Source organism: Meles meles, chromosome 2 (assembly GCF_922984935.1).
Source record: "Meles meles chromosome 2, mMelMel3.1 paternal haplotype, whole genome shotgun sequence".
Lineage (NCBI taxonomy): Eukaryota > Metazoa > Chordata > Mammalia > Carnivora > Mustelidae > Meles > Meles meles.
In genome coordinates this window covers 6894718-6910129 of record NC_060067.1, presented here as the reverse complement: position 1 = coordinate 6910129, position 15412 = coordinate 6894718, and the positions used below count along the sequence as shown (strand labels likewise).

The 15412-nt window shown below is 43.7% G+C and overlaps 1 protein-coding gene across 1 annotated transcript in view; it reads right to left on the bottom strand.

The window, feature by feature from the left end:
• The window catches only part of PPEF2 (protein phosphatase with EF-hand domain 2), a 31999-nt gene extending 24433 nt beyond the window's left edge, over positions 1-7566 (bottom strand). Inside the window, exons 1-3 of the mRNA XM_045998079.1 lie at positions 7515-7566; positions 6820-7092; positions 2813-2950 (exon numbers count right to left, since the gene is read on the bottom strand). Of these exons, the coding sequence (XP_045854035.1) occupies positions 2813-2867 (55 nt within the window). The 5' untranslated portion in view covers positions 2868-2950; positions 6820-7092; positions 7515-7566. The remainder of the gene's footprint in view (positions 1-2812; positions 2951-6819; positions 7093-7514) is intronic.
• Positions 7567-15412: the final 7846 nt, after the last annotated feature.

Sequence of the window (15412 nt, the reverse complement as noted above, 5' to 3'; positions counted from 1 at the left end):
TGGCGTAGTCAGTAGAGCATGCCACTCTTTTTTTGTCTTTTCTTTCCTTCATTTTTTTTTAAAAAGTAGGCTCCATGCCCAGTGTGGGGCTTGAACTCACAACCCTGAGATCAAAAGTCACATGGTCCACCAACTGAGCCAGCCAGGCACCCCGAGAGCATGCAACTCTTGATGTCAGGGCTGAGAGTTTGAGCTCCATGCTGGGTGCTGAGATTACTTTACAGTTAAAATTTCTAGGGGTATCTGGGCAGCTCAGTCAGTTAAGAATCTGCCTTTGGTTCAGGTCCTGATCTCAGGGTCCTGGGATCGATCCCTGTGTCAGGCTCCCTGCTCAGGGAGAGTCTGCTTCCCCCTCTCCCTCTGTCTCTCCCACCTGCTCATGTGTTCTCTTTCTCTAATAAAAAATAAAATCTTAAAAAAAAAAAAAAAAAAACAAGAGCCTCCAGGCGCAGTTACCCAGAGAATCATGGACAAACCACCCAACTGGGCCCTTTGCAAATTCCAGACCCACGAAATCACGGGCAGAGAAAATGGTGGTCCTAAGCCACTAAGCTTTGGGATAGTTTGTTATGCAGCAATAGATAATTGGGACAGGAATTACATAAATGCTTTACAAAGTTATAAAACAAATTTAAAGCAAAGTGAAAAGTAAATCAATCCCCAAAGATAAAAAGCAAAAGTTTAGGGGTGTCTGGGTGGTTCAGTCAATTAGGCATTCAAGTCTTGATTTTGGCTCAGGTAATAATCTCAGAGTGGTGAGATTGAGCCGGTGTTGGTCTCCAAGCTGAGCACTGAGCCTGCTCAAGATTCTCTCTCCCTCTGCCTTTTCCCCTCCCCCACAACTCACACGTGCTCGCTCTCTCTCAAAAAAAAGCGAATGTTAAACAAGGGAATCTAACCTTACATAAGTTAGAAACACAGACGGGAGTTATTTCAAATGACTTGAGAATTCAATAATTCGTACATCCCTAGTGAATGTATCCAAAGGACAAAAAGAAGTTCAAAGAAACCTTAAAGAATTTTCAGGGATCACATTGTTTATAATAGCACTGTTAGTATTCTGAAACTATTACTTATATATGGTAGGATAGAGTAAGTAACACTATTTTAATGTCACTAGGAAAAAAGATTTTTAATAAAGTGATAGATATAATATCGAGGCTGTTAAGTAAAAATATTGTGTTCCTGGTGGATTTTTTTCTTCCAAATAATACATGTTTTCTGGGTTTGTTCACTGAAAAGGTATAGAAAGGTGTAGGCCAACCAGGAAGCAATGAACACCCCACACCCTAAAGTAGCGCCTACTTCCGGGACCAAGAAGGTGCAAAATGACCCTGGGACATATTGTGAAGCGAGACAGCAAGGACGCCACGAGCTTACGGAGACGCTGAAGCCAAGACAAACAAGTCACTATTCCCCTTGCTCTCCTCCGACAGCTGTGGCTGCCTCTCCGCAGCCTCCTTCGCTGACTGATGCTCTTGGACCTGGTGCTCACGCCCCGGAGTCCTGCATGGCTCTGTCCTAAGCTCCGGTCTCTGATCTGTCTTTACTCTCCCTCCAGGGTACTTCGGGGGCTCCATGGTCTCAGCGACCACATAACATTCTGATGCCTTCCAGGCCATATCTCTCCAGCACACTTGCCTCCAAAATGCCGATGTGAATAGGCACCACCTTCTCGGTACTTCTACCTGCATGTCTCATGGACGCCTCAACCCTAACATGGACGAGTTCCTCGTCTTCCCTCTACTCAGACTTGGTTCTGCTCCACTGTCTTGATGTCAGTCACTGGCATTAATTCCTGCCCTGTCTTGCTAGCCAGGAAATCGGAAGTCTTTTTTTTTTTTTAAGATTTTTTAAAAAACTTATTTGACGGAGAGAAACACAGTGAGAGAGGGAACACAAGCAGGGGAAGTGGGAGAAGGAGAAGCAGGCTTCCCACTGAGCAGGGAGCCTGATGCGGGGCTCCATCCCAAGACCCTGGGATCAGGACCAGAGCCGAAGGCAGACGCTTAATGACTGAGCCACTCATGTGCCCCAGCGGAAGTCATTCTTGATCCATCCTTCTCCCTCACCCCATACATCCACAGTTGGATCCTGTCACTTCGACCTCCTGAACATTGTTGGACGTCACCTTCTCTCCATCTCTGCTGCCCAAACTCTGGACCAAGATATCATCATCTTCTGCTTAGACGACTTTAGTGGTTGTGGACTGTTCCTCCTTCTACTCTTACTCCCTCTGATCCCTCCTTCACAGAAGCCAGAGGTCTTTAAATCTTTAAATGGGTGTATGTTACTCTAAACTTCCTATTTTGAATTCTTAAAGGGTTCTTCATGCCTTTAGGATAAAGTTAAAATCCTACAGACCCTGAGTGATCTGGGCTCTGCCTACCTTGACAGCCTCATGTCACGCTGTCCTCCCTCTCGTTCACATCAGACCACTCAGTTCCTCAAACATGACTTGTCCTTTTCTACCTCATGACCCTCATACATACCAAAGCCTCTACCTGAAATGCTCCTTCATCTGCTAATTGCCCAATCGTATTTCATTGACTGGTGCATGTATAATTTGGGATAACCCCTCAAGGACAACACTGACTCCTCGGTACACCTTAACTCAGTCAAATATAGTTCATCAGCTCCTAAGATATTCAGCTGACATTCTGGTGGTCTTGTCATAAGGAGGAGAAGCTGATTTTCAAGAGTTGCCCAAGGAGAAATATAATGGTTCCTTCTTCCATTCTGAGAAGCCCCTCTCTATCCAGTGTAGGCTTTGGGATACCTATAGTTGGTTTGGGGGATGGGAAACACATACCATTCTCTGCGTTCTGGAAAGCAAAGTGATGTTGGGTTGAGGTACCACTTCCCATAGTGTAGGTTCAAGTCTTCTGTAGGACACAGACAGCAGGTCAGAGGAAGAACGAGTTGTTTGCTGACAAAAGGAAGAGGGACTCTGAAAGAAGGGAATTCAGACAGAATTAGTTCAGATAGACCAAGTTATCTATGGACCTTGTCTCCCACATTGTAAAAACCATGAGACTATCATCTGAGAGTACTTTCCCCGCCTCTGCAGTGTCCGTGCATGAGTGTTCCTCCCCCTGAAAATTCCACTGGTCCTCTCACCTCTCTCCCACGTTTCCAGCCTTTCTGCTAGCTTTTCCTTTTCCGTCTAGAAACATCCTGAAGTCTCTTCTCTTCTCTCCAGCTACCAGCCGGTCCCCCTTGTCTTCTCATTCAGACTTCTCTCGCGAGTAGACTACATATTTTCTCCTTAAATCCTCTCCAAACCACTTTTTCATCTCACCTATTGATCAAAACCTTTCATGCTCTTGTCTCCAATGCCTTCGTCTTCTCAGTCCTTAACTTGCCCAAACAGCAAAACCATCTGTCTCCACAAGCCCCACCTTGATCAAACCTCTATTCCTTGGGTTTCCACAATGCCCTACACGCTTGCCTTTGCTCTACCTCTCTATCGCTCTCCTTCTTGAGCTCACTTTTCTCTGTCTTTTAAATGTCCATTTTTATTTGTCCTCTAGCCTTAAATGTAAGTTCTCCTCACTTGGAACATGGTCCCTGGATGAGTGAATTAATACACAACTCCCACTTCCCACCTCTCAAATCTCTAACTCCGTCCCAGATTATCCGTATATGCCAGCCCCTCATACTTATTCCTCTTAAACTTTCACCAGGCGGCTTCAGACTCCATGTACCACAAACGGAATTCACCTCCCTAAAAGCTCACCCCACCAGCCTCATCTCTCTTCTCCCCTTTCTTCAGACTCTGCTCTTTGACCACAACGACCAATGGTTTTCGTTCTGACTTGGAATAATCTTCCTATCCACCCATCTTGCTTAACTTGGCTAACTTTATTGATTCCTTTTTTTAAAAAAGATTTTATTTATTTAAAGAGACAGAGATAGAGATCACAAGTAGGCAGAGAGGCAGACAGAGGGAGAGAGAGGAAGGGAAGCAAACTCCCTCCCTAGCAGAGAGCCTGATGCGGGGCTCGATCCCAGGACACTGAGATCATGACCTGAGCCGAAGGCAGAAGCTCAACCCACTGAGCCACCAAGGCACCCCAACTTTACTGATTTCCTTAAGGCTCACTTTGGGCATCACCTTAGGGAAGCCACTTTGACAGGTCCCTCCTGTGAGCTCCTGAATATCCTATTCACGTCCCCATCTCTACAAGAACATAGTTTCCTATTTTACATCTCTCTACCATTAGACTATCAGTTCCTTGAGAGCAAAGACTGTGTGTGAGAAAATTCATCATTATATCTCTAGAAATCAGCATGGGTCTGGCATGTGGCAGGAATTCAATAAATATTAATTGAATAAACTTTTTGTTTATTTTAACCACATTTATTTATCTCCACATTTATTTTTACACAACAAAGACCAATCCTTCTCTAGCTCCTTTTCAGGAAGCAATGTGAGACCTACTGAGTTAATGTTGAAAGCAGATTCCACTTCTCTATCTCCCCTCCCCCACATCTACCCCACTCTACTTCCTCTATTTTTATAAGTTAATGTAAGGGGGATCGTCAAAGAGTTGTTATCTTTTCCCCTGAAAATCAAAGAAAAGTCTCACCTTGCTTATGTTGGTTAACTTATTTTGACTAAATAAAGAGAAAAGACTATGATCTCTTTTGTATGGATAAGCAAAATGATTCCCAGGTGTAAGAGATATTATGAAACCAGAATCTGAGTAATGGGTCAAAATGAACAACATCCGTTGTGACCAAATCAACCCAACTTTCTCTAGATACCTGAACAATGCTAGAGCTGAAAGGAGCACCAGCAATGATTGAGTTCACTAACACACAACTTGTTTTATAAATCAGTGACTTGCCTGTGGAGACACGTTGTTTGCTAACGTGGTGAGGTTTGGGAGTGCACGGATGCAGGTGAGAAATCCAGCTCAGCTTTCCACTAGGCCTTGGTCCCTTAAGCTCCCATAAACTCTCTCTCTCTCTCTCTATATATATATATGAGAATAATAAATAAGATATTTAAAGTGTTCTTAGTATATGGTAGAATCAATATGTTGTTAGATTGGATCTGATGTATTTATTTTAAAATATCAGTAGCCAGGGGCGCTTGGGGTGGCTCATTTGGTAAAGTGTCTGCCTTCGGCTCAGGTCATGATCTCAGGGTCCTGGGATCGAGCCCTGCATCAGGCGCTCTGCTCAGCGGGGAGTCTGCTTCCTCTCTCTCTCTGCCTGCTCTCTGCCTACTTGTGATCTCTCTCTCTCCGTCAAATAAATAAATAAAATCTTTTAAAAAATCGTAGCCAAAAACATATCCCTGGCTCAAATTTAGGAGGCAGTAAAAGACACACTGTCTAAATACATCACTGCTACGAACTGAATGTATCCCCCATAAATTTACAAACGGAAGTCCTGACTCTCAGTGTGATGGTATTTGGAAGTGGGGCTTTTGGAAGGTCATTAGGTTTAGGTGAAGTCATGAGAGTGGTGATCAAAGGATGGGATAAGTGTCCTTCTAAGGTCCTGATCTCAGGGTCGTGAGCTCGAGCCCCACATGAGGCCCTGAGTGGGGGCTCTGTGCCCAGTGGGGAGTGTGCTCAGGACTCTCCCTCTCCCTCTGCCCCTCCCCTGCCTCCTGCTCACGCTCTCTCGTCCCAAAATAATAACCAGCTCAAGTATTTTATGAGTACAGAATTAAGAAAATGCATCATGGTAGACTAGGAGTTGAATGGAAGAGTATTCAGCCATGACAAAGAACAAGGAAAATCTCTACATAATGGTATGAAAATATCCCCAAGATAAATTATTACATGAAGAAAAGCAAATTGCAGATCAGTGTGCTTACTATGATCTCATCTATATAAAAATATGTCAGTAAATGTAAAATCACATAGCACATACCAAGCTGTTAATAGTGATTATCTCTGGGGGATGGGCTGATGTGACAGACTTTCATTTTTAACTTATGTAGTTTTATTATAACTTTGATAATTAAAAATCAATAAACCATATTTTCTAAAAATGTTTCCATATAAGAAAGAAATTAGGAAGTGGCTCTCACTAAACAGGTATCACATGTGGTTGCCTTAACAGAAGAAAACGGTACGACAGATCTGTAAAGAACATTCTAGAAGTCACTAGGAAAAATGAATGGAAAGAACTAAAATGCTTCTCAAGGGCAAAAGTGAAAGATTCATAAAACCAAACGTGGAAAGGGGCTGATGTAGTCTCAGATAGTTGAATCGACACCTTCCCGTAATGACTAACCACTTTTCCTCGAGTGACTCCCCGGCCCAGCCGTCTTTTCAGGTGAATAGCACCTGTGAATAGCATCTCTTCACCGCCTAAGTGAGACCCCTGCCCTCCTAGGACTTGACTTAGCATCATCCGTATCTGACACTTTCACTAAAAGAAAAAGAAATGTTGGCGGGTGCCTGGGTGGCTCAGACGGCTGAGCGCCAGACTCTTGGCTCCTGCCCAGGTTACGATCTCCAGGTCTTGAGACGCAGCCCTGCGTGGCTCTGCACGGGTCTGCTTTGCATTCTCTCCCTCCACCCCTCACCCCTTCCCTGGGCTTGCTGTGTGCCCGCGTGCCCCTGTGCTCTTTCTAAAATAAACAACATCTTCAAAAAGAAAAAAATGGCATTAATTGTTTACCATCCCACTAAATGAACCTCAAAACACACACAGCAAAGACCTCCCCGGGTGAGTCGGTACTGGGGGCTTTCTCTGCCCTCCGCCCGCAAACCAAACCTGTACTTACTTCCTGTATAAGAACTCTGTCTGTTGCCCTCTTTTCTGTATTGAGGCTAGAAAGCAGGCTCTTACCTTCTTTGTAGTCTTTGCTAGGACACAAAGGAGGCAGAAGCCTCTTTAACACGCAGGTGTGACCTCCGCCCTGGCTTCCGAGCTGGCCGAGGACTCCCTGGCTGGTGCAGCGTCTTCCGGACCTACACGGCAGGTGCAGAAGGCAGGTGCAGAAGGCATACCTTCTCCCAGAGGCAGCCAGGACATCCACAGCTGCGACGAGGCGGTCAGGGCTCCCGGCCACACAGCAGTAGGCCCCCCTTGACCTTGATCAGATCAGGCCTGTGAGGGGGACTTGAAAGGGGAGACTGCATAGTCAGGGTGTCTCGCTCCCTCCTGGGCCCGACTCCTGAAGACAGTGTCTCCCGGGCTCTCTCTCACCCTAGCCAGGGGTCTAAGCCTTCTTACTCCCCCAGATTAGGAGACTGTGTTTCCCAAGCCACGTCGGCACAGCCTGAGCTCCTTAACCCAGAAATAGAAGAGGGATGAGCACGCAGGGCGTGGGGCTCAGAGCCGTCTGGGCCTGGGGTCCTCCCTGCGGCCCCCGGGACTCCGGGCTCTCTTTCCCCCACTGGCTTTTCTCTGTTCGCAAAACGTGATGGAAACATCTTGCCTTTTCTTGTCGACTTCTCCTACATTTCTTGTTTTCTTTTCTTTGGACATCATGTAAACGATTAATTCATTAAAATATGAATCACGGTTCCCAGGTAACTTACTTTGTCCGTTCTTCTATGATGCGCTTGCATGGGCTGGTGGGCACCCAGTGTGCCGGGCAAATCTGCAGACAAATTTACACTTTATTGGCATCTATTTAGTAGGTCAAGCTTGTTATTCAAATCCTCCGGATCCGTATGTATCCTCTGTCTGTTCATCTTGGAAAAAAATGTTTGGATGATTTCTCTAAGTACGGATTTAGCCATTTACCCTTGGATTCCTGAATCTTTGCATTATGTTTTGTAGCTCTGTATTAAATATATATTGAATCATATAAAATTGCCATTATATAATTATATGTGTGTAGTACGTGAAGGCTTATGGATGCTCTTCTTGGTAGAGGGTGATTTATCAAAATAAAATATCAGTCTGCCAAAATCCATTTTGGCTTGAATTCTCTTTTGTCTGATACTGACATTTTCACATTGACTCCCTTTTGTTAGTGGTTGCCTGCTAGCATTTTCCCCCCAAATTCACGAAAAGTTAAAGGACGAATAAAGTCCTGTGTTACTGAGAGTACGAGAAAAGGAGCTTCTCCATACACCGCTGATGGGAATGTAAATTGTTTCACTTTGTTGGAATTAAACTAGATTAAATTTTAATTGTGATTTATTAAATTATGTACTTATTTTCCTCTGTGAAACATTACATCATTTTTATTTTTTTTTCTTTTTTCTTTTGTTTTTTTTAATCTATTTATTTGACAGAGAGATCACAAGCAGTCAGAGAGGCAGGCAGAGAGAAAGGAGGAAGCAGGCTCCCTGCTGAGCAGAGAGCCCGATGCGGGGCTCGACCCCAGGACCCTGAGATCATGACCTGAGCCGAAAGCAGAGGCTTAACCCACTGAGCCACCCAGGCGCCCCCATTACATCATTTTTAAAATAGTTTTTATTTTAATAGAGTTGATCCACAATGTTACATTAGTTTCATGTGTACAGCATAGTGATTCAACAGCTCTGTATGTTACGCTGTGCTCGCAAGTGTAGTTCCCATGCGTCACCGTACAACGCTATTACAATATCATCGACCGTGTTGTGCCTTTTCTTCTTGTGACTTATTCATTCCGTAACTGGAAACCTGTATCTCCCACTCCCCTTTACCTATTTTGTCCATCCTCCCACCCCTTTCTTCTCTGGCAACCAAGAGTTTATTCTCTATATTTATGGGTCTGATTCTGCTGTTTATTCATTCTGTTTTTACCTATGAATGAAATCATACGGTATTTGTTTTCCTCAATATGACTTGTTTCACTTAATATAATACCCTCGAGGTCCATCTATGTTGTCTCAAAAGGCCCAATCTTATCCTTTTTTATGGCTGTGTGATATTCCATCAAATATACACACCACATCTTCTTTTCCCATTCATCTGTCCATAGGCACTTAGGTTGCTCCTTCCCATTTCTTGACTATTGCTAACAATGCTGCAATAAACACAGGAGTAAATATATCTTTTCAAATTAGTGTTTTCATTTTACCCTGGAGGGGGTACTGATGATGGAATTATTGGATTACTGGATCGTATGGTATTTCTATTTTTAATCTTTTGAGGAGACTCCATGCTGTTTTCCACAGTCGCCGTACCAATTTACATTCCCACCAACGGGGTACATGAGTTCCTTTTTCTCCACATTCTCACCAACACTTATTTCTTGTCTTTTTGGCTTTAGACATTATGATAGACAGATATGAGGGGACACCTCATTGCGTTTTGACTGGGCATTTTCCTGATGACTCGTGATCTCGAGCATCTTTTCGTGTGTGTGTTGCCCATCTCTGTCTTTTTTGGAAAAATGTCTGTTCAGGTCTTCTGCCCATTTTTTAATGGGATTGTAATTTTGGTGTTGCATTGTATTTTTTATATAATACATGTTCTTTTTATATAATACAATGTTCTTTATATAGTTTGGATATGAATCCCTTATTGGATATATCACACGTAAATATCTTCTTTAATTCAGTGGTTGGCTTTGTTGTTTTGTTGATCGTTTCCTTTGCTGTGCAGGTGTCTATTTTGATGTGGTCCCAACAGTTTATTTTTGCTTTTGTGTGTCTTGCTTCAAGAGATAGATCTAGAAAAAAGTTGCTATGGCTGATGTCAAAGAAGTTACTGCCTATGGTCTCTTACAGGATCTTTATTGTTTCAGGTCTCATATTTAGGTCTTTAACCCATTTTTAATTTATTTTTGTGTATGGTTCAAGTAAGTAGGTCAGTTTCATTCTTTTGCATGTAGCTGTCCAGTGTTCCTAGCACCATTTATTGAAGAGAATGTCTTTTCCCCTTTGTATATTCTTGCCTCCCTTGTCATAGATTCATTGACCAAATAAGTATGGATTCATTTCTGGGCTCTCTGTTCTGTTGCATTGATCTAAGTGTCTGTTTTTGTGCCAGTACCACACTGCTTTCGAGTACTACAGCTCTGTGATGTACCTGAAGTCTGGAATTGTGATTACCTCCAGCTTTGTTCGTCTTTTTCACGATTGCGTTGGCTGCGTGGGGCCTTCTGTGGTTTCATAAATATTTTAGCATTGTGAATTCTAGTTTTGTGGAAAATGCTGCTTTCAGTTCAGTTACAACTTTGTAATACGTAAACCTTTTGATCTAGAAATTTCACCTTTAAATATTTTCTAGAACTATACACCCCCACAAAAATAGAAAAGAATTTTCATTACTGTGTTATGATCATGAAAAATTAGAAACAACTTAAAAATTCATCAATTGCAGAATAGTTAACCAAGTTATTGTACCTACAGACGAGTCCTATGGGGTCATTAAAAAAATACAGCTCAATATCCTCTGTCATGGAAAGATGGTTCCTATTTTTTGTTATGTGAACAAGACAACTCGCTGAATTATATTATCTAATCTCATTTTGAAGAAAAATTCTATTTTACCAATCATGTCTTCTAGTTTCTGTATGGATGCTTCGACGGCTTGGGGCCTTGCTGTCCCCCAGCAAGACAATGTTCTTCCCAAGGTTAGCTGATTCCTACCTATGGCAAAGGACTGCAAATACCCTTTCTTATGCAGGTCCCCCAATACAGCGTCTATATCCCCCAACCCAGGCCTGTAGGAGCTTTTACACCCACGGACACTGTTTCCCTGCTCTCATTACCCAGGGTCACTATCCAACAACTTAAGGCAGCTCCTGTATCCTGGAGCTGATGAAATTATTCAAACCAGCCAGTCGTAGACCTGTCTAGCCTGTTCACCCTGTCTCAGCACGTTCCTTCCCTCAGAAGCCACAAAAATTCTCTAACTTACACACAGTTCCCTGCTCTGTCTGCCTGTGACCCATCTTGGTATTCTATTCTGTGGTACGGCAGGCACCTGCTCTGTCCCCTTCCTCTAATGGTAACTGGCCCCTGATCTGTTAGCCTCACAGAGCTGATTAAATCTACATTTTAAAACACATAAGCACTGAAAAAACCTCTTCATGAACACAGATGGCAGTTATCTCCAGGGAATGCTACCGGGGAGAGAGCAGTCTGTGAGTGGGGAAGACAGGCAAAGGATTTCCACTATGTACTGTTTGATTGATTGATTTAAAGATTTTATTTATTTTTATTTTTAGAGAGAGAAAGAGAGAGAATGAGTGCAGGGAGGGGTAGAGGAGGACAGAATCTCAAGCAGACTCTGCGCTGAATGTGGAGCCCTACACGGGGTTTGATCTCACAACCCTGGGATCACAACCTGAGCCAAAACCAAGAGTCGGATGCATAACCAACTGAGTCACCCAGGTGCCTCTGATTTATTTATTTATCATTTAAGGATTTTATTTATTTGAGAGTGTGTGAGCCGGTGGGAAGGACAGAGGGAGAGGGGGAAGGGGAGTCGTATCCCCATGGAGCATGAGGCCTGATGAGGCTGGGTTCCATCCCACCCCTGAGACCATGACCTGAGTTGAGACCAAGAGTGGGAGACTCAACTGACCTAGCCACTGAGGCAGACCTGTTTTATAAAAGGCATATGTTCCTCATACTTAAAAAAAAAAATACTTTAAAAATCAGCTCTATCCATCTCCTATACAGCCACTATAGGCCAAGCCATGTCCAGTTCCAAGGAACATTTTTTATTAAACATATTTTTGGCTTTTAAAAATGTTTTATTGTGATAAGAACACTTAACATGAGCTCAACCCTCTTACTGAATTTTTCGGTGTAAAATACAGTATTGTTAAGTAGACTAGATAGAGTAGATCGGTACAATGTTGTACATCTGGTCTCTAGAACTCAGTCATCTTGCCTAACCTGTAGAACCTCTTCCTAGCACCTAGCTTCTGAGTCTAGTCTAGATATTTTGTAGAGGAGGAAAAAGCTTTTTCCCTCCCATTTCAGGATCCCTAGGTGGGTCTGAGAATTAAACTGACAAAGGCAGATTAATAGGAGAAAAACATACAAAATAATTTAATAGAAGTTTCACATGACGCGGGGGCCTTCAGAAGGAAATGAAGACCCAAAGAGATGGTCTGTGCCTTTATGGTCTTTATGGGACGTTGGATGACGAGGAGGCAGACATGGAGGCTTGTGGCAGGCTAAAGGGTATGAGGTAATTTTAGAAACTCAGTGAGGACTGCTCGTTAGGATTCTTTTGGGTCCCACTGTCTTCAGAGACAAGGAGGCTCCATTCCTCTGGGTACGGGGAGGGCATCTCCGCAGGAGGGTTCTAGGACCTGTTTCCAGGATGAAGGACTAGGGGGAGGAAGTCAGAGCGGCCCTCCTGCTTCTGCTATTCTCCCAGATTTCACTTAAAATATTCAATATGCTGACATGCCGTATTCTGGAGTTGTGTGTCCTGAGTCCCGTCGACCTCAAGTACGTGGAATGTGCAGTCTTCGTCCTTCTGTGAATCGCCCGTTTCACTCAGGATCATGTCCTCAAGGTCATGCCTGCTGTCACCGACTTTCTAAAGGCTGGACGATATTCCATCATGTGCACATACCTGCGTTTTCTCCATCCATTCGTCTCTCCGTGAACATGAAGGTTCTTTGCACATCTTGCAATCCATCTTAATTTTCTAGCTGGTCTACTAAAATGTCACGCGAGCTGATTTTCACTTTTCCGTGATCAGCCCCCTACAAGGTACTCTCCATAATTACACAGGATGAATGAAAAAAAAAATCGCTCATCGGCGCTTTGATTTCTGGATATTTTGGAGGGATAAATACCCTGAAAAAACATTCCCACTACAAAACTAAAGATGATAAACACGCACCTTTCCTAAAAGCTGAATACTTAGCTGAGCTAGCAAGCAATCAGAGGGGACGAAGGGAATATAGGGAGGATGGACATAAAGAGAAGCTCGGGAGGGGAGCTGGCACGGGACGCGTGGTGGCCCGAAGGACATTTGCTGGTCCCAGGAACCTAGACCCCGGGTTCTTCCACACTTGCGTCGGGAAGTGGGGGATAAAGGGACACGGCCTTAGACACACGGAAGATAGAGTTAGAACGTAAGCCTGCACAGCGCCTGGCTCTCCTCTGTGAAGGTGGAACCACAGGCTTGCCCTCACATAATGTAAACTGAGGCTTCAGTTTATACTGAATGTTCTAAGAAATCACACGCTGAGAAATGAATAGACCCGCGTCCTTTCTGGGCGGCGTACTGTCCACCCTGGCCTTCAGGATTTCCAAGGGAACACAGTCCAAAAGTATGGAACACCACAGAAACTTCCATGACGGAGAGTGAGTGAAAACAAACAGCCAAGTTAGACACCTGAAGGTTCAATGATTAAATTTAGAAGCAGAGTATAAAATAAGGAGGGGTTAAGAAGCTTAACAACAACAACAACAAAACCAAAGCAAGAAACAGATGCTATCCAACAAAGATCCCAGCAGTCTGAAAAAGTAGCAGATAGCCCATCTAAAATAAAATATCCTTAAGGGGCACCGGCTGGCTCAGTCAGTAGAGCATGCAACTCTTTTTTTTTTTTTTTTAAGATTTATTTATTTGACAGACAGAGATCACAAGTAGGCAGAGAGTCAGGTAGAGAGAAAGGAGGGGAAGCAGGCTCCCTGCTGAGCAGAGAGCCCGATGCGGGGCTCGATCCCAGGACCCTGGGATCATGACCTGAGCTGAAGGCAGAGGCTTTAACCCACTGAGCCACCCAGGCACCCGAGCATGCACCTCTTGATCTGGGGTTGAAGGTTAAGCCCCAGCCAGGGTGCAGAGATTACTTAGAAATAAATAATAATAATTTTTAAATTTTTATTTTTTAAAATTATTTTTTAATTTGACAGAGAGAGACAGTGAGCAAGGGAGCGAGCACAAGCAGGGGGAGAGGGAGGGAGAGGGAGAAGCAGGCTCCCCACAAAGCAGGGAAAGCCCAATATAGGACTTGATCTAGGACCCTGGGATCATGACCTGAGCCGAAGGCAATGACTTAACCCACCGAGCCACCCAGGCGCCCCAGATTTATTTATTTTAAAGAGCATGAGCCAGAGGGTTAGAGAGAGAGGGAGGGAGAATGTCAAGCAGACTGATGCAGGTCTTGAGATCACAACCTGAGCCGAAACCAAGGATAGGACACTTAACCGATTGAGTTATCCCAGTGTGTCCCTCTTTATTTATTTTTTAAAAGGTTTTAAGTATTTTTTTTAAATAAAAAAACTAAAAAAATAAATAAATCTTTTTAAAAATAAATCTTTTTTAAAATAATAAATAAGTAAAATTTCTTATTCTTGCTACAAAGAACTCAATAGATTCACTGAAGAAATATTTATGATTTTGCAGAAAAAAATAAAGACATGGCCTGGAATATGTCATTGCAAGAGAAATACACCCCCCTACTCTCCATGCCCTGTCCCCACACCGCCCCCCGACCCTTGCAAATCCAGATCGCTGAGACAGAGCAGAGCAGGTGTGATAACCCACACACTAGGGACTAGTTCAGGAGAAAAGACACAAGAGAATGTAGAATAGCGAGAGAAGAGTGACTGAGTGCTTTCCAAAGTTGAATAAGAGAAGTACATTTGAAGTCTGCAGAGCATTCCAAACCCCAAGCAGGCTAAATAAGAAATCTACATGTGGACACATCAGAGTGAAACCACAGGGCACAAGGAACACGGGTCTTAAAGACAACCAGAGATCTAGATTACGTAAGTCACTCTCCTGCTGAAAAGTCCTCAATGCCATCCTGCTGCCTGGTTAAAATTAGGCCACTCCCCAAATTTCCATCCGGAGATCACAGTCTGTAGTCTAGAAAATAAGAACGGCAGTGATGAAGGAGTAGAAATTTCTAGTCTCCATCACAGTTTAACACATCCGGCAAGAGTAAACTACTCTTGGTGTTTGATTTTATTATTATTTTTTATTTTAAAGATTGTATTTATTTATTTGCCAGAGAGAGAAAAAGCAGGAGCAGAGACAAGCAGAGAGAGAGGAGGAAGCAGGCTCCCTCCTGAGCAGGAAACCCAATGTGGGGCTCGATCCCAGGACCCGGAGATCATGACCTGAACTGAAGGCAGCCACACAGGCGTCCCTTGATGTTTGATTTTTAAAAGGACAGTGGATGATGGAAATTTAACAATGGGATCCAACACCATCCGGGAAGAAACACGAATATTCTGGGCCACCAGTGAGGTGTGGGCTACGGTGAGGCAGAGGTGACTGGTGCCGGGTTGATACTTTCTTCCCTTTATCCCATTTTCCTCATTCTCGCTGGTACACCCGCAAGATAGAAGAACATCCCATCGATTCACCGTTTGTGCATTTTAACCTTTTCTCACTTCATCCTCACGGAAGTTTCTTTCTTGTAGATGTGGGAAAAACACTATATTCTACAACGCAGCCGTGCCCTCCTCTGAGTCCTGACGTTTGAACAACATCTAGGAGAGCTGCTCCCTCGGGACAGCTGCTCAGAACCACACGACTTCGGGAATAAGAATGCAGCGACGACGGTAAA